Source organism: Diachasma alloeum, unplaced genomic scaffold (assembly GCF_001412515.2).
Source record: "Diachasma alloeum isolate Michigan unplaced genomic scaffold, Dall2.0 Dall_scaffold_00289, whole genome shotgun sequence".
NCBI lineage: Eukaryota > Metazoa > Arthropoda > Insecta > Hymenoptera > Braconidae > Diachasma > Diachasma alloeum.
Window position 1 is genome coordinate 236968 of NW_021680428.1, and position 22705 is coordinate 259672.

Below are 22705 nucleotides of genomic sequence, written 5' to 3' on the forward strand. Positions count from 1 at the left end.
AGGGTTCATTTCATTTTTGCAGGCATCGGGGTTTTGACAGAATTTTTTTACCAACAGCGAAAAAAGAATGAGCTGTGGGCGATTAAAAATGTCTGAGTTATGATGTCACGCGAGGATTTGACGAAAAAATGGCATCATTTCTCAAATGAGTCATTAAAACGGGCATAAAAATCATCTTCTGGACCTTTTTTACTCTTTTTTAATTGAATTGCGCGAGAATAATGACTTGAAAATCCTTAATATCAACTTAATTATCAAAAGAAAATCCTGCAATAGGAGATTTCGGATAAAATGATTTAATTTGAGCAAAACCCACTGAATAAACCGAACTAATTGACTCTGATAATTCACAGTTGATATTCCATCGTAAATTTTTCATATTTCCCGCACCAGGAGGTACTAATCCCCCTTCTGTGATGCGCACAAACTAAAGTAAATCATCACTTCACCCTTGTGTATCTCCTGTCAATGTTGCATATTAAAAAATGTTCCAAAAATCAGTGGAACATTTTATTCGATCAAAATAGTCGCAGTTATTCAAGAGAAAGGACGAAGAGCCTAGACAATAAAATGGAATTGTTATCAAATTCGTAACAAAGTCCTCCGGGGAGCGCCCTAACCTTCAATCCTTGACTCCAATCTATCAATTAATTTCTTTTAAGTGAAAAATCTGTTAATATACGATTTAAAATGCTGCAAGCGCTTCGGGAGAGGTCACAGAAACGTAAGAAATTACTAGCACAAACGGTATGTATTTGATTTAAATAAATAAATAAATTAATTAATATTTTCTACTGTCACTACTCAAATTTCACATTATTACAAATGTATCATATATTCAGGAGATATTAAATTCAAAATTTACTCATTTTTCCACAATTTTCCAGCTCGGAGTATCGAGTGTCGACGAACTCCGCCAGATCCTCGGAACAGACGTGGACAATTCTCAGCGAAAAAAATCCCGAACGAGATCCCTCGACACTGACGACGAAAGATCGAAGAGCCAAAAGGACGGCAGCCTCCCAGCAGACGAGATAGTCTACAAGGACTCCTCAACATTTCTAAAAGTACACAACAGTAAAAATCACCACTGGGGTAAAACACGCCGTCTTTGCCCGTCAATACCTCGAGAACGGCTGAGTGAATATTCTCGACTTTTTTTTCGTTTTCAAGGTATTTTTCCAAGCTTGAAAATGAGAGGTGGCTCGCCCCAATCGCATCACTCAGTCCGGAGATATTGACGATTGAACACGATCGATTGTATTCTCTTTGAATCACATCAATTCTCTCATCGCATAATCGATGAATGAAATAAATTCTAGGGCACCCAGTCATCAAACCCCCACAACGACTACTGCCAGCACTTCATCGACACTGGCCAACGGCCCCAGAACTTCATCAGGGACGTGGGCCTGGCTGACAGGTTCGAAGAGTACCCAAAGCTCCGAGAGCTGATTAAATTAAAGGACGATTTAATTTCTGACACTGCGACTCCCCCCATGTACCTCAAGACGAACCTGTCGAGTTACAATCTCAAGGACCTCAACTGCAAGTTCGACGTGATCCTCATAGAGCCGCCCCTGGAGGAGTACCAGAGGACCTGTGGAGTCACGAACGTCGAGCTGTGGAACTGGGACCAGATAATGGAGCTAGACATCGGGGAAGTGGCTGCAAACAGGAGTTTCGTCTTCCTCTGGTGTGGCAGCAGCGATGGCCTGGACATGGGGCGCTATTGCCTGAGGAAATGGGGGTTCAGGAGGTGCGAGGACATCTGCTGGATCAGAACGAACATCGATAATCCTGGACACAGCAAGAATCTCGACAGCAAGGCTGTCCTTCAGAGGACGAAGGAGCATTGCTTAATGGGGATCAAGGGGACTGTGCGAAGGTCCACTGATGGGGACTTCATTCACGCTAATGTCGATATTGATTTGATTATTTCGGAGGAGCCTGAGTATGGGTCTATCGAGAAGCCTGTGGAGATTTTTCATATTATTGAACACTTCTGCCTGGGGAGGAGAAGGTATTCATTTTTTTTCACACGTTTTTTTCATCTTGAAGAAGTGTTTTAGAAGAAATGGTGGGGGATTTTATAAGCTTGTTAAATTGTGAAATATCTTGTTAATTATTGAATCATCTTCGTGTCTAGACTCCATCTCTTCGGACGTGACAGCACGATAAGACCGGGCTGGTTGACAGTAGGTCCAGAATTGACAAACACAAATTTCAATACTGATCTCTACAGCAGTTACTTCGCCACTGGGCAAATAACAACAGGTTGCACCGAGAGGATAGAGGCGCTTCGGCCAAAATCCCCTCCGCCGAAGGGCAAGGTATCAGGGAGGGGCAGAGGGGCCTTCAACCGAAGTGGAAGAGGCAGAGGAAGGTGAAATAATCCTCAACGCAGAGTTTTCTTCCATTTGTTACGATCAATAATTCATCCGAGTTCATTTCCCTTTTTTTCAATAAACATTTGGAGTTTGTGTTCTGTTCCACATCTCATCTCTCTGTATTTTTCAAGAACTGATCTATTTTTAAGTGACGTGATACCACACGAAGGAGTTGAATGAATGAATAAAACGTAAAGTTAATATTAATCGATTTCTGAGTCATCTTTATTTCTCTTGCAACATAAAGTAATACATATCCCCTTAAAAATAATAAATGTCTGTATGAAAAAAAATATAGAAGGACGAGGACTGGGAAAATGGATGCATTCGTAAGCACACGACAATCCAATTATTTCCGTCAATTGATAAAATGAAACTCATTATAATTCCATCGCATCTCGTATCCACAGGAATACAAATCACGGAATCTACTCGATTCTCTGTGATTTATTCTCCACACACGGTTCATTCGAATTACTATCAAGCTATCGTATGTTGTACAGGGGAGAATGGGGTAAAATGGATCAATTTTAATCGCCAACTGATTAACGAAGGCCCATTTTACCTCGCCTCTCCCTTCATTCATTTAAAATTATGAAAATGAAGTTGAAAAATTGTGGAAGAATAATAATAAATTCGTGTCCTAACTCGTCTTAACGTGAAAAAATTGATTATTCAATCAAGCTAAATAAATTGCTCAAGCACATTTAATTACAAATATAAGCAAAAGTCTCATTAATTTTATTCCCAACACGTCATAACTTTTTTTTTTCATTTTTTAAATTCTTAATCTATCTGAGATCAAGTCGTCTTGTTTGTACTCTCTAGGCAAATTTCACTGAAATTATCAATTTTTTTAAAAATCCTAATAAATGTTATTATCGTACAAAAATAAACCTGGAAAGAATTCGATTGGTCGCATCTCTCACTCTCTCTTCCTTTCGTTCTGTTTTTCATGCTCACGTTTTTTTGGAAAATGAAATCATTGTTGTTTGCTTTATTGATTAATTATTAGAGGACAAAATCGAAGTTATTCATCGTTTTAATTATTTGGGGGTGACAATTGAGTTGTAAAGTGGTGAATTCTGATTTTCGAAGAATGAATTTCCGACGATTTTGAGTAATTTTAGAAGAAAATGCCAGAAGATCTTTTTTGCAGGGAATTTTATCCCCTGCATTTTGTTCCCTGGACATTCTCTCGTAAAATGTCTCATTACAGAGATAATTCCCTATTTGTTTTACCACTTTATCCCTGGATTCCCCACGATCTCGAAATCTGCACAATCGAAAAAAAATAAGTACTCTTCATTCAATTGCTCAAAGATCCATAAAAAATCGGTATGAATTCACCTGATACTCTCCAAATTGTGCGACGAAAAGAAAAATGAAAACAAAGAGAATTAGAGTTGACTAAAAAATAGAATATCAATATTAATTGACAAAATGTTCCTCTCGATTTTTCCCCAATAACACGAAATAAATAAATGGACCAGACGTCGTAACCGTCAAGTACGAGTCAGATGAATAAATAATTAAGTGTACAATATTCTACGGAATCGTCAACTAATGCATTAAAAAAAAGTAAATTAAAAATCAACTTAAATCACAATTGCCAGGTAATTCACGATTTCTCATTTTGTTTCTAATTAATCGTAGAATCAATCACGATTTCTTGTGATCCTACTGGATTTGATTATGAATCAATCAATTTGGAGGAGTATTCCACTTGTTTATGACAGTTTAATTAAAATTTGAATGTATAAAATTACATTTATTCGCGGTGGACGACTGCTCTACGACATTCTACCTAAATTCAAGTACCGCTCGTTATTTTTTGGATCAAGAGAATTTCCATCGAAGCTCATCAAATGATCTAGTGGAGGACAGTTGATTATGGAGAATTAACAATTCATTGACGCAACTTCAACTGGCGAATTTACTCAATTCGTATCATAAATATGAAAAATGTAAAAAAACAATTAAACTGAATTGATCTTTTTCAATTTAAAGAGCTCGAAAAAATTCTCGTGACGAAGATTTGTGCTTTCACATCACTGACGAAAAATCCTAGACAATGAGTAGAGATTCCCCCTCTCTGAAAACCATCAGATGACAAAAAACCCCGAGAAATGTGCTTGCCAAAAAAATTTAGAACGGGATGAATCGACTCGACTATTGGATGACCAGTGAAAAAAAAAATCTACCGAAAAATATTGATTTTCTCATGCGGATGACAGGCGGGAGATGCGATGGCTGATGGTAAATCGAAGTGATTCGATTCAGTTATAAAATAACTATTGAATAGTTTTTTTAAAATCAAAGCGACTGTAGTAGTGTTGCAGTCAGGAGTTGATCGTCTGTGAGGAGTTTATCTCTGATTGGCCCGCCATCAGTCATGTCTCAAAGTCACAAATACGTTGACTCCCCTGTAAGCAGACCCATTTTGTTTTTCAGTCAAGAATTTATCTCCTTTAATTTTTTTTTAGGTACTAATGAAATTATTTAATTAATGTAACTGTGAAATCAACAGTTGCCAATTGTTTTGAGTTTTTGAGTAACCGGGCGACCATCTCCTCACCGTTTACTACACTATTTTGTTTGTAAAAAAGCAAGTATGTCATGCATTTGTGGAAGAGAATGAAGAGAAATGAGAAGTTTGGGGGGAGAATTGGTGGAGCGAGATTAATGAGAGCTGACTCGTTCGGATTGCGCCATTTGCTCAAAAGATATTGATGATTGAGCAAAGATCACTTGGCCTCGCCTTCCCAACCTCGTTCCACCATTTCTCTTCCCTAAAATCATGAAGAGATTAAATTGGAATTGACGAAATCCCGATCGAAAAGATCTGTACCACAACCATACTTATTTTTTTTTTTTATTAATTCTAGATAGATTCATTTCTTTGTCCACTCGTACTGCATGTCCACTCACTCTTGATTAACAAATTCAATCAATTATTTGTCCCAAATAACAGAATATAAACTACGCATAAATACAATTAAATGTGTGCATATGCAACCAATGATCATTCGATTGAGAAAAAAAAGTAAGCATTCGTGACATTTTTGTACAAAAAACTTCATTAATTGAGAATTAACATTACTCTTATTCGTCGAATTTCTCTTTCTTCGGTCTTACAGTGGCCATTACGTTACAAGTCTTAGTATTTCACTCATCATCAGCCAACTCTTCAAATGGAATTAAAATAATCGGTAATGAAGGAGAACAGAGACAATTTTCATTCTATTCTGGTGATTAAATTCGATAAAACGGTGAAATAAGCTTCAACTTTTGAAATTCCAGTTCATTAAAAAAAATAAATGTCCTCCAATGAGATTCTTTCACACCCCACATCACACCTCTATCAATTAATATTATTATTTTGTCGTTTTGATTGAAGATTTACATATTTATCTTATATTTCAAATATTCTTTTTTCATTATCATTACGATTTGTTTTGCATTCGTTCGGCTTTCCACGAAATGCAGGGAAGGTACGTACTCAAATATACAATGAATTAGCCTCACTCACTCATATCAACATTTATTATTTCATCTCCATCCATTGATAACTCAATTGTTTATACAAATCATTACACAGACGTGAATTCATTAGCCATTCTCCATAATCCATCGAGATAATTGTTTTTCTGATATAAAAAGTTGAGGAAAAAAAATCATAAAATCAGTATTACTCCATGATTTCCTTCAATTTAATTCAACTATCGATAAAAATCCACACACTCACCGATTATTCTCACCTCTCGAATCACTGTCAATGTTTTCTCATCAGATCGATCTCACAAATTCACGTTTTTCTCTCGCACTCTACTCAATAATTATTGACTTACAATTTATCACTTATGAAAATAGTCCTATTATTTTTATACTCGTTAGTTTATCCCCCCCCCCCTCAGAGTTCCACTGCCCTCTCATTCACCATCAATCAATGATAAATGTAATAATTTTTCGACGCTCTATCACTCTCGCACCTTCCTCACTCGTATCATTACGAAATAATGAAAAAACCGATGATGATTGAGACAATTTATTTCTCAGGTAATCAACTCAGTTGCAGCCAAGTTAAAATTTCAATTTATTTTCTATTGATAATGAAAAGAATTTTACAGTTGATAAAGGATCTCGAGTGTTTTGCGTAATGCAACGTGGCTCTCACCAACAATTAACGAGCGTGCATACTCTTTAGGCAGATAATTGCCTAGTTCAACTAGGTGATTAAATGAAAATCTATGTGGACTTTGTTAAGGCCATTAATCCCGTTGTGGGAATGAACGATTGTCGGAGTGTTTTGTGAGCTTTTTGGTAAGGATGTGCGAGAATCAAGTGCACTAAGTAAATGTAGTGATTTAAGGATTTTTTTTGTGATTATTTGAGTTTTTTTTCTGCTTCAATTCGTTGGTGACATTTTTCATTTGAATTTTCTCTGTTGAAATGTTTTAGAACTAGTGTAGGAAACATGTGTAGACAATTTTCTGCAGGGAATTAAATGTTCTGCAAAAATATGTTTTGACATTTTCTCGTAAGATTCTGCAATCACAAAAAAAATCCTCTTCTTTTTTCCTTTTCCCCCGGTCATTTGAACAATTAAAACCATAAATATCACGAGAACTGAGGTGACTCCAATTAAATACGTAATTAAAAAATATATATCTCGCCTCGCTCGTTATCCCAAAACCGAAAAATACTCCAGAACCATTGAACCAGTAGCAAACCACGTGAATATCGAAGATCAGGACGAATTTTCATAATATTCCATCGATAAATTATCATTTCGTTCTGTCTTGTCATTGAATCAAATGATTTTTCATTAGCGTGATTATTTGAAGCTCGAAGGGATGAAATAAAGATGGCCGTGAGGGATTATGTGTGAATTGTCGACGCGGGGCTCACAAAACATCTATCATTCCTCCATCCGATAGCAGACGATAACGGCCCACCCGCTGATCCAAGTCCACTGAATGGTAACAGACACACATTTGTGAAATTATTTTCTATTTATTTTCTCTTTGTTGTGTGTGATTCAATGAAATGAAAGGATTATTTCCCTGTATTTGTTGCGATATTTTGGAGATGTATGAAAAATAGTGGAGGAGCACTTGAATTTCGTTCAGTTGGAAAGTTTAAAATAAGAGAATGAGACGATTTATTCTCCTCAAACTAATTATTTTCAAGATTAATTAACAATTAACAGACATGTCAATGAAATTATCTCCATACTTAATGGTTTTAGACAAAAATGTCAAAATGTCATTTTTTTAGGAAATTTTCTCCTCTACAAAAAGCATCTTATGACATTTTCCTCTAAAACCGCTCCTTCCCCCGATAAATCCAAAAATAAAAAAAATCGTCTCATCCCAATTCCCCACTTCCCTCCTGAACATCAGGGACAATTCACTCTGCGCAATGATCATGTACATAATACACATGCATGTGATCCTTCATGCTCAATCAAGGAAAACCATGACAAATGAATGACTCTCGTGTGAATCAAAACGTGATAAAAAAATCCTACGTGCTCATATGTCCAACAAAAATCAAAAATAAAAACATAAAACATTGGGGATTGAGAGCCTGAGACGAGCAATTATCGCATCCATACAAATGGCTTCGTAACGCTATAATATCACAACGTAATCATTGTACAATACAACCAATTAATATGTATCCAACACTTTCTGTGGCTTTTTTCTTCAAAAACTTCATAAGAATCGAACATGCGAGACAATAAATTCACTCCCGCTCACAGCAGATTATCCATCGCATTTATAATTCATCAGAGCTGAGGACTATTTCCTGGAAATAGTATTAATTTATTATTCAGGACGACTAAAAAGATTTTTCCACTACTTTTCATCGGATTGCCATCAACAATTTATCTAGAATCCCCCAGCTCTGGAATTAATGAATTAATAAATCCCCCCAAAATGATAAAATTGAATTAAAATACATCACAACATTTTCGTTTGTTCACTCCGCAGACCACTCATAGCATCTTTCCACAATTAATCAGCTTTTTAATCACGATTTTAGAGTCAACAAAACGAAAATAACGAACACTTCGTTTCATATCTGTCCATTTAATTATAATCAGCATTGCGAATCTTCAGCAGTTGGTTAGACTGGAGACAGTGGAGAGTGCGTCAATAATGAACATTCAATCGTTTCCTAATAATCTAATAATAAGTAGATTCAACTAGTGCACATTGTACAGAGATTAACGACACAAGTGGCCTTCCCAATTAAATAAAATTAATTCTCTCATTAATAACTTCATTGACGAATGGTATAGAATTTCGAGGTAAATCATATCGTTCTTATCATTCTGAGTACGACAAATTCACGGAACGTTTAGAGTCAGTCTTAGAAACAAAACGAAACAAGCAATTCGATCTACAGAATGTGAATGTTACGTGCACTTTTTCATTGTAACTACAAGTGCATGCCTGAATCAGGGAGTGCAAACAATTTTTCCAGTCGTTTAATTGAATGAGAAGTTGATTTTTATCGTTAACTGAACATTAACTCTCATTTTTGTCAGATAAAAATCATTTTTCATTCATTAAACCCTGGTTTCAATCGATGAGTGTGTGGTAAAGACAACAAGAGAGCAAAATGCGAAAAAAAAAATTGTGTTTATCGTGTAAAAATAATAAACAACCTGATTATCAAAACCAGAGAAATAGAACGAATTTACAAGTTCCATAAATATGAATATTATCAATTCTCCAATCGATAAATCAATTAATCAACAGAAAAAAAGGAGAAAGAATATGTGGATTTGTAGGTCATCATGTGTCACCCAATGTGACTGATCTCGTAAATACGTTAGAGGCATTTGAATCCTCACCACTCTGTTGATTTTTATCATTATCACCCTTCATACCCATGAGACTAGTACTGTTGTGTTGTTCTTGTTGTGGCTGTTGGTGATGTGTTGTACGGCTAATGCTGTGCGTTATTGATTGACGTTTAGCAACGAGTGATACTGAGAACTCACCTGATTCCCATCCGTCCTCGTCACCCGTTGTTTCACATTCACTGCTGTCAGCCTCACTCGATTCACTCGGTGTCTCCTGTCCACTCATGCCTATTTGTACATCCGCTCTGGGGACCATTGTTGGTACTGTCTGGGTTATACCACTTCCTGTTACTTCCCACTGTCGATGCATGAGTAAACTCACCTGTAATGAGAACATTTGTTTAATTAAGGCATTTTTTCACATTTTAAATTTTTAATGTAATTACTTATTTTGTTTTAGTTTCAATGAAATTTAAGTAAATTCAAGACATTTTGTGACTTCGTCCCCCTGAATTATCCAATTCTCCATGGAATTTAATTTTATTCCTCATGAGAAAAAGAAAGCCTTCAAAAACCTCTTGAATTAAATATTTAATAATATAAAACTATAAATTTTCGTTGTCAAAACCTTCAAAACATGAGAAAAATCACGGCTAGATTTCAGAAGTGATCAAATATCACGTACAGTTGAGTCATTGTAATGCAAGCCCCAGTAATTCGAGTGGTTTTATCTCATCCTTCAGTAGCTCACAACAAAATAGTTACATTCTCCCCCCTGAATGAATAAATTCTCTACCTTAAAATCCGCACTATAAAGTTTATGGTGTTTGTCTTTATGCGCATCGTCCAATCCCGACTTGTCAATAGCAAGTACCAGCGTCGGTGGTTTTGGTCCAAGACTCGCCAATGAACTGGTTCTCGCTTTTGAATGTGAAGTTACCATTGGCAATTCCATGGCAGTACCGTCACAGCTCAGTGCTCTTGTTGAGCGTTCCACTGGTAATTCACCATTATCACCGTACTCGGGTGGCAAGTAATCACGTACAAAAAATGTGTTGAACCAAAAATGAAACATTTTCTCCTGAATAAACAGATAAATTTTGAAATTACATTTTGCATGACAGTGGCTTCACTTCAATAGTTCAATTCGAATGTCACCGAGAATTATTAAAAGTACAATCACTTACTTTTCTCTTCATTTTTGGTTTTTTATTAAAAAAATCTACACGAATGTCACCAGTCAGTGGAACATTATGATCAATTGAAATTGATATAGACGGCATTCCTTTCCTAACTTCAATTGTTTCTGAACTAAATATCCGTTTCTCTGATTCCCATATCACAAAATGCAAATCTGCAAGAAAAATTTAACGAAATAAGCGAAATGTTAAAGTTTAAATGAGCGAAACAAATAGAATGCACTCACATCCTTGACCCCCATTAAATATTGGAACTGGATCCAACAGTATTTTTCGAAGAATCAGTGTAACCGGCTGATAGTTCAAGCTCTCCTGTACTAAGGTAGCGTAGTACCCCACGTACCTCCTCTGCGAAGGTATCGTAACTCCCTTTCTGTCAGTCGTTCTCTTAGTTCCATAAAAATTCAGTGCCTCGTTAGCTGTGGAGAACTGCCTGGTATGGAGTAAATAACAGCAAACCATAACCCCAGTTCTACCTTTGCCAGCTTTACAATGCACAGCAGCAACATTTTTTCGGTCCTGCGATAGCCAGCCATGCACATCCTCACAGAATGGCTTTATAAGCTCCAGTGTGGGGGGATTGTGATCCGCAAAAGCGTACGTTGCAACCCGCTGCTTGAATTTTTTGCAATCGTACGATCTCTCAGAACAGAGATTATAAATTTTATAGTGATCCTTGTGCTTGGATTCTAAAAATTTAACCACATCGTCGATGTGATTTCTGTACACACCCTCGAGTTTTTCCGCAGGAAAACCCATTGCTATCAAATTCTCCCTTATGTCTGCAAGAGAATACAATCCTATTATTATAATCCTATCGCATCATTCATTTAACCCACTCATCAAGACAAGTAAAAGTCAACTTTTTCGTGAAAATTGCCATTCGAATGAATGAAGAAATGTCCCTGACACTTGGATGACGAGTAATACTCACATGTGAGATCAAGGTCGAAGCCATCCTCGGTAAATCGTTTTCGTCTTTTGCTGACAAGCCCCTTGATGGGGTTTGTCATTTTCATATTGCTGATCGTATTGGCCATGCTCGGCTGTTGTCCCCAATCTTCACATCCACCCTTAGTAAATCCTACCTCGGTCTCCCACGATTTAACACTAATCGTTTCACCCAGTTGCTCACCACTTGTTTTAACCTGTCGCAAACCATCGTCATCGTCATCACCACTATTTTTAGAGTAATGAAGGGATTCATCTGCTGCATTTACTTGACAATTTCCATTTACCTGTGCCCTGCGAGCCACGGCGTCACACGAGCCCAGTTCTGCTCCTCCTTGCTCCTCCAGACAAACATGGAGGGGTGTTACCGAAGCCGATATGTGCTCAGAAATCTTGTTATTAAGCCGATTGCTAGAGGGTCTCCTACAGGAAAAGCATATACCCATCAATGCGTGGAGCATAGGTCCTGGAAGTTTCCCATCTCGTTATCCATCATTTTTCCACTCCATCCCTCTCATTGTTAACTACAAGCTAGGATTAGACATTATTTTTTTAGAATCTCATCGAGTGAACGAATGTCAACAATTTGTCTACCAATGGATGACGAAGAATTAGGGGAGGGTGGGGTAAAATGGACACTTTGGACTTTTTTCGAATTGTTCATAACTCAGAAACAAATTTATCAATTGAACTCAGTTTAGGCTCGTCACACAGGGAAAGAATTGTTCTTTGTATTGAAAAAAAAATTATTAACATTTTTTAAAAATGTCAAAAGTGTCCGTTTTACCCCAACCTCCCCTAAACAATCGAATGCACTAGTGGACTGGGAAAACGTGAAATATTTTGCTTTCCATGAAATTAAGCCTGAAATCATGTGAAAATCAATTTTCCCAACTCATCCTCACGTTTTACCAATCCACTGTCGATTCCCAAATAATTAAAACGCGATTATATTCACCTCCGTTAAACTTGGATGCATCTCATCGTGACATTGGAAGTACAGAATAATCCTTACTGACGATGTATCACATTTTGTTACAGAATACGCCATATACGAAACGTTGCAGCAGAACGTCTGTAAAAACCCCAAGAAATCAAAACCTCGTTCACTAAACTTTTCAAATTCTCTAATAGATAAATAACAACAAAAACATGGAGCATCAAGACAATGTCAGTCGCCCCAGCAGTCCCCAAACAACCCCCAGAGCTCAAAAAAAAAAAATCAACTCCGCGAGACCCAACTAAAGAAAACTCCACTCCAATTTGCATTCACAATTTAGCGATGCATTTGGAGACGTGTTTCGTGCACCGTGACACTCCCACTTTTTTCGCGATAACCGCGATGCCGCGCTCAACAAAATGCTCCTCTGATCATTGAGACAAGGAGCGAAGAGGGAATGGGAGCACACGTCGGCGAAGGAATTAAAAAAATACCCTGAGCCCGAAAAATCGTGGAAAAAGTCTTAAAAACGTTCACGTGAAAGAATAAAAAGAGTTGACTCCTTCGCGCTGCGTCCACGAGGGCCTCCCCCCTCTGTTGTCAGCCCACGAGCCCGAAAAACATCAACAAATCCCCTGGAGCCCCGGTCGTCACCTCAGAATCCCTGGAAAACCTGAGACAACTTCAACTCTGCGACGCTCTCCGCATCATCCACGCGTACACGATTCAGGCAATTCTGGCAATCGCCATTCTTCTCCAGCCGTCTCTCTTACCATCTCCCTCGAGCCCACAACAGTCCCGTAAAATTTTCAGGAGTAAAATAAGACGATAAATTCGCAAGTGCCACTACCCCCGGACCAGGGAATAATTTAAAAAGTGGGTTTTCAGGGAGAAAAATACAGTAGTGAGGCAAATCACCCATACAATCCCCTCGACACGTGAAAAATCTCACCAACACAATGCCCCGAACGCAGGTGTGTTCTCACTCTGGTGGACGTTTCTTTATTAGAGAGAGGATGAAGAGCCGAGGAGAAGGGGTAGTAAACCCGCAGGGGTATCCTCACGAAATAAAAAGCCCGAGCCCCTCGACTATTTAAATAACGACCGGAGAATGCAGAATGGGCAGAAGGAGACATAAAGCCCCATGCAAATGAGGGAAAAAAAAATGACGAAAAGAGCGAAAAGTCACGCTCAATTAGCGAACGGAAGTACTCGGAGTAGCGTCCATCTCAGGCACGTTTTTTTCCTCTTTTTTTTTCAAGTTGATCTCTCCCTCTCCCTCACATGCACTCACTTGCGCTCTGATTTTGTTCGAGAGGGCCGACCCCCCCGCCCCCTCCGAAAAATCAGCCCCAAACTCCCTTCATCGTGAAAATGATGGTTTTACTCTACATTAGAGTGAAAAATTCATTTTTACTCTTTACCTCATGCACACGTACATGAGTACTAAAAACTAACACTCACTTGTTCTGTTCACTCTCTCTTGATCGGGTCGCCTCGCCCCCCACTTGCAACTTTGCTCACTCTCTCTCTCTCTCTCTCTCGTTACCGTATTATTCAAGGTATCCCACTCACTCTTCTCTCCCCCCACAGCACATGAAACCTCAACACTTCCTTGTCTATGGGTTTTATCACAGTATCACACACGCATTATGCTCGACACGTTTTTTTTTCTCCGACGTTTTCTCTCTCTCTTCATTCACGATTGGGTAATTGTTTTATCACCGCTGGAATTCAATTTTTTTCGTGGCTTTCGGGGGCGAGTTTAGGGCTTTACTGGGAATTCGTGGAGAGTTGCGAACACGGGGGGACACCACCGGCCCTGCGGCATTACAAGGGAGGGCATGGGCTTTGTCCTGGCCTGTTACGGGGCCTCGCGGCTTTACGAGAACTGCCGTTATTTCGGGGAGGGCGCCACCGCACGGGATTATGCTTCTGCGCATAATCACCGTCATGCGCGGCGGAGGGGGAAAATGGACCGTTTTGAATCGTCAATAAGTCGAGATCAAAATAAAATTGAAGTATTTGTTTCGCATTTCAATGTTTTGACACGTTTCTTTCTTCTTGATTAATTTTTTGTTTTGAGTTTTGATTTGACACATCAAAACACTTCAAACGATTCATCAAAATTAATTGAGGAATTCAATTTATCGCGCTGTTGAAATTTGATGGAATGAAATGATGATTTAATGAATGAGAAGAAGGTTTTTGTGATGGGGATTTTCTGGTGATTTTATTCTTTGAGAATCATTTATTAATCACGAGAACGCTGATTAAATTGTCAAAGGGAGCGACGTTGCGCTGAATTATTTCAGCTTCCGCAGGTTTTGATAATGCAAAACATAAATCAGTAGCGAAGCGGTAAACCGGGTCAAGTCGATTTTTACTATTGGCTAGTTTTTGACGAATATCTCGGAATCTAAAAGAGATAGAAAGATTTTTGTCATAATCTTTTTTGTAGAGCCAATAGAGCGTTATAAAAAAAGTCATGAGAAAAATTTTGCTATCTCTCTTAGATTCCGAGATATCCAGCAAAAACTGGCTAATAGTGAAAATCGACTTAACTCGGTTTACCGCTTCACTACTGAAATGTACCTCGACAATTTTAATTTATTTCAATATCAATTTATGAATGTGGAGGTGATTGCAAACATGAATTGTAAGCGGAAGAGTTTTCAACTCTGTTGATAATTCTAGGGGCTTTGATGAGAGATGACGCTAGGGGGAGGTTCTGCGGGGAGGGAACGAGTCAAATTGTTTGATCAATTGCGCGATTGCGAGATATTAATTATTCGGTGTTTGAGAGCGATTTTTGGAGATGAGAGGGCCTATCGAGGAGGTTTTGAATGAGTTGGGGTGGAGTGATGGCTTTAGGATTCCCGTGGCTAATGAGGAGAACAGACGACTGGAGGAGGAGGTATTTTTTCATTGATTAATCCGGTAGTGAAGACGTGAGCCAAAATAATTCACCAGATTTTAATAAAAAAAGTCGTTACGAAAATTGAAAAATGTCATGTTTGACATGTTATCCATTTAAAAAATAAATAAATGTAGGAATAACTGTTCGTCAGATCGACAGAAAAATTAAGCAGAAGAAAAACCTGACCGAAGACCTCGCGATAAACGAGGATCGAGTTAAATCCATCGAGGAATACATCGCAAACATCAGGATTGAACATGACCACAATCAGAAACTGCTCACGGCGTATGCAGCCCAGCACAACGCAGAGGGCCACATCTTCAAGGTCTCCGAGCACGAGGAGTCCTCGATCACCCAAGAGATCCGGAATCTCGAGAAAGAGAAGACGAACCTCGAGGAGAGGATCGCCTCCTTGCGGAAGGAAATGGGGAAACTGGAGGAGAAGTTGAATAATTCAGAGAGAACCGTCGCCTTCGATAAGAACAAACTTCTCCAGTGGGAGGAGGTCTTGAATAAAGAGGAGGAGGACGAGGGATTGCTCCAGAAGTACATGAAATCCGACGCGAAGGAACTCAAAGTGAGAATGAAATTACAAATCGTGGGACTTGAATTAATTTCGTCATTTTAAAGCTTTAAACATGAATTTAAAGTGAATAAATGCATTGACGAATGAATTAATTGACTCATTAATTCTTTAAACTGATTAATTGTTATTCGTAATTAATTTTTCCAGAATTTAGAACTAAAGCGCCAGAAATTGACCCTTGAAATGGACTCCCTGAAGTCCTCAGTCCTGCAAACGCTGAACGAAATCTGCGAGATGGAGATAATTCTCGAAAGAACAGCGAATTTCTACGTTCAGGCGCTGGAGGAGCGCGGGCAGTTGATCGAAAGATGGTCCCAAAGTGTTCTAGTCCTGGGTCACCGAGACGCCGGGATCCAGGAGATCCTGCGAGAGGTCGAGGCCCTGAAGGAGATTGGAAAGGAGAAGATGTCCGTCTTATCAGAGTCCGAGGATTTCCTGGAGAACCAGATCTCCACGAATCGCCAGCTGGAGGACTTGCTCCGCCACCTGGAGAAGAAGCTCTTCCTGGACAAGGAGGAGCGTCGGAAGATCGTGGAGACCAACGCGATGTACGACCTGGAGTACCAGACGAGGAAGAAATCCCTGGAGGAACTCTCTCGTCGGTCCCAGCGGCTCAAGTCCGAGGCGAAGGCCACGCAGATTTCGCTGGAGAATAAGAGGCGGAAAATCAGGGAGTGGACGAGGGAAATTGAGGAGATCAAGGCCACTATCCGCGGGGTCGAGGACCAGAGTGTGAGCGCAGCCGATCGCCTGAAGCAGCTGGAGGCGATGCTCGAGGGTGAGGAGAAGCGAAAGTCCGGGATTCTGAAGGAAACGAAGCGCTTCCAGGACTTGATCCTGCGAACCTCGAACAAACTAACGGAATTGGAGGGGGAGAGGAAGTCCCTGGACCTCCAGAAGAGCGGGGAGCTGAAGAAAGTGGAGATCTTCGGGGCGCATCAGGCGCGGGAGGAGCAGAGGCTCCAGGAGAAGACGGAAATGAACCAGAAGTTGAATTTCGAGATCCAGGAGTGCGAAATGAGACTGGGGAAGGTGGGACCGGACGACCTCAGCCGAGCGGAGATGGAGAGGAAGGTGAAGGTGATCGAGGAGCTCCAGAAGACGCTGGAGGAGAGGACGGAAGTGGCGAAACTGCTGCAGACGCAGTTGACGAATTTGGAGAACGACATTAGGAAGATCCAGGGGAGTCTGAAGGGGGATAACGAGGAGCTGGTGAGGCTGAGGAGTAAGAAGCAGGACGTGGGCTCCATGATGGAGGGCGGGGAGAAGCAGCTGAAGGCCGCGCAGAGGGTCACCGAGGAGAAACAGGTGGCGGAGAATATTCTGGAGTTGAGGGTCACGCAGGGGGAGCAGATCATCAGGAATATCGGTGACAAACTCCATAATTTGGAGAAATACCGCCTGCAAATCGACTCGGCAATGAAGGAGAGACTGGCGGAAATAAAGCTCCAGAAGGAGGGGCTGAGCCTGGAGAAGCGACTGGTGGCCTCTGAGTGCCTGGAGCTGCGGTCTGCGATAACCGAGAGGCAGGCGAGGATGCAGCACCTGCAGACGCGTTACGACAACGTCATCGCGACGATGGGGAGTAGCGAGACGAATGGAGCCCCTGTGACGACGACGTACCTGAAGATCCTGAATGCCCAGGAGAAGGCGGAACTCCAGGAACAGGGGGACGAACTCGACTCGACGATCAGGAAGACTGAGCAGGAGATCAGGAGCATGGAGAACACCCTGAGGATCGTCAACGCGTGCAACGATAAGTATAAGTCGTCGCTGGCCGTCTCTGGGGATGAGGAGGTCCCGGGGGAAGTGCAGAGGAAGCAGTTGGACGAGGAAATGTTCAGGGCCCTGCAGCAGATGAAATTCAGGCAGGTGGAGCTGGAGGAGGTGGAGGAGGAGTACCAGAGGATGCAGGAGGACATCGAGGGGCTGACGGAGGAGTTGAAGGAGGCGAAGGACGAGAAGGAACTGAAGCTCAAGGCTGTTGCGGCGGTGGAGAAACTGGTGAGCGAGCAGAAGGAGAGGATCTCCAGGGCGGAGAAGAGCCTCAGGAAGCTGTACAGGGACATCCAGGGGATGTGCGAGAGGGCTGATGATGATAGGATACTTCTGCAAGAGGTGATTATGATATTCAGGGGTTGACGGCTCAGAAGGCTTTTATGAAAATTTTTTCTCGTAATTCGACAGAAAGATATCGCTACTAGAGAACTTCAAGAGCAAAACTTTCTCGCCCTACAACGAGTCACGGAATTCACGATTCGTCACGTTGAGGCTGAGGTTTACGTGAAAAAATTGCTGGGGGCTAAGAATATTGCGCTTCCCTGCGCCCAATATCTGAAGCCATCTCCGACTCCGAGTTTGTGTGAGAGTACTCGGAGTTCTGTGGCCTCATCTGAGAGGAGTAGATTGACTTCCACGAGGGAAAGTGCCAGTAGAATCCAGAATATTCCCTCTAAAGTCGTGTTTGATGGTGAAATAATTTTGTTTTCAATATTCATTCCATTGTATTTATTGATAAATTATTTCTTGTCGATTTTTCAGTCGTTGGGGGAGCAAAATCATCGGAAAGAACGTCCAGCTTGAGCCAGCAATCGTCCACAAATCGACAATCATTCTCGAAGAAGAAATAATTAAATTTATAATGATGAGACAATTGATTATGAATCTTAATTTTCTACAGTACTTTTTGTTAACTTTATTTTGTTATTCGATATTGCAATAAATGTATTAGTCTCGTGAAAGGTCACGACTTGATCATTTTTTCTCGATGTTTATCGTTAGGTCACGTGAACGAGAGATTACATACGTCCATTTGGGCAAATATTTCCATTCAATGGGAAAGTGGCTGAAGCTAATTGCAACCGGCAGTCATTCCTGCTCCCCTGGAGTCATCAAAATCAGTAGCTGGACATCATTATCATCAGTCACAAGACATTTTTCACTCTTCCGTAGAATTTTTACATCTCAAAGACTTTTATCAAAAGACATCAAGGTACGAATTCAATGAAAATTTCTTCAAAATGTTGTTTTGAACGCATTCTAACCTATAATCAGTGATTTTTGTAGAACGCTCACTCAAATTTACTATTTCAGATGTCAGAAATCACGTTGGTCTCGAGTAATAAGTGCTTCGGGGGATGGCAGAAGGTGTATTCTCACGAAAGGTGAAAACAGAGAAAATAGATCAAAAAAATAAAAAAAGAACTCTTCTTAAATCGTCGATTTCTCGCGACCAAATGAAGCGATTTGGACGACTAAAATCTCATTTTAAAGCCTGAAAAAATACCTACGAAGAGAAAAAAAAATTACCGAATTTCACTCTGCCAATCTCGAGTTATTGACGATATGAAATGACGCATTTGTAATTTCTAGCTCCGAATTAAAATGCAAGATGAACTTTGGAATTTACCTGCCACCCCAGGCAGAATTCGAAGCCGTTCCAGTGATCTACTGGCTCTCGGGGCTCACCTGCACCGAGCAGAACTTCATAACGAAGGCTGGGGCCCAGCGGTGCGCCTCTGAACAGGGGGTAATCCTGGTAATTCCTGATACGAGTCCCAGGGGCGAGGGTATTCCTGACGACAAGGAGTACGACCTTGGACAAGGTGCGGGATTCTACGTGGATTCAACTGAAGAGCCGTGGAAGAAGAATTTCAGGATGTACAGTTATATCACGAAGGAACTGCCAACTTTGGTGAATGACAAGTTTCCAGTTCTGCCTTCGCAGCAGTCGATTATGGGCCACAGGTGATTAAAAGGGGTAGAACAGCATAATTCGAGTTGTTGGCACTTTGAAATGCGGGTGAGGCACCCCGGGAGTGCGAAACTGTATCTTAACACAACTCATCTTCCCTCAATCGTTACAAGAACAACCTTTACTTTCATTACGCCTTCGGGTTTAATTTATAAAAAATCCAAAGTGACTGTTTGACTTCTTGGTCAATTTCGATAAATATTTAATTATTTGATAATGAGAGGGTTTAGAAGGAAATGTTGCATTCTTCCCAAAAATGGTTTTCAAAAAAAAAATTAACATTTGTAAAGATGTAAAGACTTTACTAGTCATTTTCGAATTCTTCAGAATCATTTTCTACAATCAAATACTCATAAAAATGTCAAATTAGTTCATCAAAATTTGTTCTGTAGTATGGGAGGCCATGGAGCTTTAATCTGTGCATTCAAAAACCCTGGAATGTACAAGACCGTCTCTGCATTCGCCCCAATAAGCAATGCCGTGCAAAGTGACTGGGGGAAGAAAGCCCTCTCTGCCTACCTCGGCCCAGACGAAGAAGCCTGGAAGGAGTGGGACGCCACGTGCCTCATGAAAACCTACTCAGGGCCACCCCTGGACATTCTAGTGGACCAGGGGAAAGCCGACAACTTCCTCCACCAGTTGCTTCCCGAAAACCTCCTGGCAGCCTCCAAGGATGCCGGAGTCACTCTAATCCTCAGGAATCAAGAGGGCTACGATCACAGTTACTTTTTCATCTCGACATTCATCGAGGACCACATCAAGCACCACGTGAAGTACCTCAAGAACTAAACGCCAATTAAAAACCCGACGATTTTTTTATTTCTGAATTTACGAATTTATCCAATAACATTTATACTTTACAAGAAAAAATAATAAGCATTAAAAGCAAAAATATTTTAAACAGTTTTTACAGTTTTATTCATCAATTTTGTGGGCTCGTGCGATGAGAACCTGTTGCTAATTATTTATTTATAAAAAATAGTGTTGACGAGGATTACCGAGTTTCCTTTGGATCCCGTAGGCGGTGCCAAAACCTCACTACAGGCCCTCGTTTCTGCCATAGATGAGGGGAACCCCACGTGTGCCAGAATCTGTGGGACATTTTTAAAATGATTATTGAACTCTGACAATTTTCCACTAATTCATCAACGAAGTAGTAATTTAGAGTTTTTTGCTGAATGGAAAGTCGTTGAATTGTTCATTAGATACTCACAGTCCCCAGAGAGCTCCCCCTAAATGAGCCGCATGATCGAAGAATCTCCAGCCAAGTACACAGCCCAGTGTGTCCACGGCGAGTAGTCCTTTAAGTGCCTGAAATTAAAAAAAACAAACAATAATCAATCCAAATTAACCCACATCATCAATTACATGACTTACATATCCAGCAGTGAATCCAAACATCGGTAGAAATACAATAGCAACTCTCAAGTCTGGATACTGCATGCAAATGTACGAGACTGTTCCCATAATTGCTCCAGACTAAAAAAGAATATAAAAAAAATGGCAAAAAATTCCACTTTAAAAATCGTTTCCCCTTCTAAATAAGAAAAGGAAATGAGAATGGATATTTCACTGAACGTACAGCACCAAGGGACAATCCAGGCAGACCAAAAGCCGTTTTGTACAGGTGACTAGCTAGATTAGCGACAACTCCACTCGTCAAATAAAGCGCAGCGAATTGTTCTCGTCCTAGTGTGGGAATAGCCATTGTTCCAAAGCTGTACAAAACGTACATATTAACGCCTAAGTGGAGTGCAGAGCTGTGTGAAAACGTTGAGAGCAGCATTGGCCAGCAGACTGCCTCTAAAAATCGAAAACAAGAAAATCAACTCAATTGACATAAACATTCTGATGAATTGAATTGGACTCCTGGCATTCCCTTACTTACTGGAGCCAGGGTTTGAGCAGAAGTAAAGGACCATCGTATTCTTGAGGGCTGGTATCCTCCAGCCGAGGAAGACAACTACATTCAAGAAACATATGGGTGCAAACACACGCTGACTCTCTGACAGACCTCTCCACCAGGCCTGCAATCTTCCTCTCGTACCAGTCTTCTGGAGATTTAAGTATCTCATTCATCAATTATGCACTTCAGTTCAAATGGATAATGTAATTAACGTTTGAAACATTGAAATAAATTGAAAAGTCTGGTGAATTCATCTCTGAAATAATTGAAAACGTACATTAAATCTAAATTCCGTAATTCGTTGTTTCAATCTGAGTATGCGACGCTTGACTCTCTCGTACTCCCAAATTGCTGCTCCAATGTGCACTGCACCTCCAAACTGGAATATTAATGCAGTAGTTTTACTCAATTCCATTTGATTTCATTTCATTTCCACATCTGAGTAGATTTGAGGGGAGATATTAATCAATAATTAAAAAAGGCAATAATTGACAGACAGACGTTGCATCTGTTTTTATATTCTCTTTCCAGAGTCTGAGGAAGCTAAAATATTCAGCGAAGGGTTGCATCTACGACGAATTAACGAACGTTGTTATATTAATTCTCCAATTTTCCCTTGATCCCAACTGAATATTGGGGATGAACAGCAAAATTCTTCTTTTTGTTAATTAGAGGGGATCATTCTTAATCACCAACATCTCCCCCTCACCCCTCCCCCCTCCCACGCCGGGCAAATAAACCTACGAGAATAGTAAATCCCAGTGGTTTCCACAGCTGTCCCCGAGCCGTCAGTTGAGTCCCTCCGATGGGATCCGAAAGGGCTGACCGTTCACTAGTCCTGAGCCTCTTGAACCCCCTGGCCCACCTGGAGCTGCTGTGCACCTCCAGGACCCTATGCCCCTGTCCCCTGAACAAACTGGAACAAACCCATTGAAAATAATCACCTGAAACCCCTGGAGAAAGTGATGCAATGCGGCATAACCTCCCTCGCCCCAAAATTCCCGAAAACTCGTGTACATACCACCTGCCAGGGCTCTCCCTGAGCCACAGAAGAGTCCTCAAGGCCATGGCCCAGAAATGACTTCACGTAATCACGAGAATATTCATCACTCCCCAAAAAACAATACAAACCCTCCAGCAAACTGTTTTCCGGGCATGAGCAGGCACAACATAACGGCACATCAACGGTCGGTAAGTCGACCAATAGAAATGACGCACGAGTGGCACGAGTGAACCCAC

The 22705-nt window shown here is 40.5% G+C and overlaps 5 protein-coding genes across 5 annotated transcripts; 3 read left to right on the forward strand and 2 right to left on the reverse strand.

Moving 5' to 3' along the window:
* The first annotated feature begins 204 nt into the window (after window positions 1-204).
* Window positions 205-2597, forward strand: LOC107039003 (N6-adenosine-methyltransferase non-catalytic subunit). Its single transcript, XM_015258420.1, has 4 exons — window positions 205-747; window positions 888-1067; window positions 1323-2023; window positions 2150-2597. Exons 1-4 carry the CDS (start codon window positions 691-693, stop codon window positions 2388-2390), a joined length of 1179 nt encoding a protein of 392 aa, XP_015113906.1. The 5' UTR covers window positions 205-690; the 3' UTR covers window positions 2391-2597.
* LOC107039002 (phosphatidylinositol 3,4,5-trisphosphate 3-phosphatase and dual-specificity protein phosphatase PTEN) lies at window positions 2588-14154 on the reverse strand. Its single transcript, XM_015258414.1, has 8 exons — window positions 13765-14154; window positions 12319-12435; window positions 11648-11891; window positions 11344-11557; window positions 10637-11191; window positions 10398-10564; window positions 10007-10291; window positions 2588-9592 (listed from the first exon to the last, which is right to left on the reverse strand). Exons 3-8 carry the CDS (start codon window positions 11819-11821, stop codon window positions 9200-9202), a joined length of 1788 nt encoding a protein of 595 aa, XP_015113900.1. The 5' UTR covers window positions 11822-11891; window positions 12319-12435; window positions 13765-14154; the 3' UTR covers window positions 2588-9199.
* A 942-nt stretch (window positions 14155-15096) lies between these two features.
* Window positions 15097-18447, forward strand: LOC107038929 (coiled-coil domain-containing protein 39). Its single transcript, XM_015258291.1, has 5 exons — window positions 15097-15217; window positions 15372-15797; window positions 15954-17924; window positions 17994-18276; window positions 18348-18447. Exons 1-5 carry the CDS (start codon window positions 15119-15121, stop codon window positions 18434-18436), a joined length of 2868 nt encoding a protein of 955 aa, XP_015113777.1. The 5' UTR covers window positions 15097-15118; the 3' UTR covers window positions 18437-18447.
* Window positions 18448-18548: 101 nt separating this feature from the next.
* On the forward strand, window positions 18549-20466 carry LOC107038932 (S-formylglutathione hydrolase). Its single transcript, XM_015258295.2, has 4 exons — window positions 18549-18798; window positions 18900-18970; window positions 19179-19553; window positions 19953-20466. Exons 1-4 carry the CDS (start codon window positions 18574-18576, stop codon window positions 20347-20349), a joined length of 1068 nt encoding a protein of 355 aa, XP_015113781.1. The 5' UTR covers window positions 18549-18573; the 3' UTR covers window positions 20350-20466.
* Window positions 20357-22700, reverse strand: LOC107038933 (presenilins-associated rhomboid-like protein, mitochondrial). Its single transcript, XM_015258296.2, has 8 exons — window positions 22488-22700; window positions 22211-22382; window positions 21744-21845; window positions 21449-21614; window positions 21143-21363; window positions 20938-21039; window positions 20774-20871; window positions 20357-20651 (listed from the first exon to the last, which is right to left on the reverse strand). Exons 1-8 carry the CDS (start codon window positions 22532-22534, stop codon window positions 20555-20557), a joined length of 1005 nt encoding a protein of 334 aa, XP_015113782.1. The 5' UTR covers window positions 22535-22700; the 3' UTR covers window positions 20357-20554.
* Between the last annotated feature and the right edge of the window lie 5 nt (window positions 22701-22705).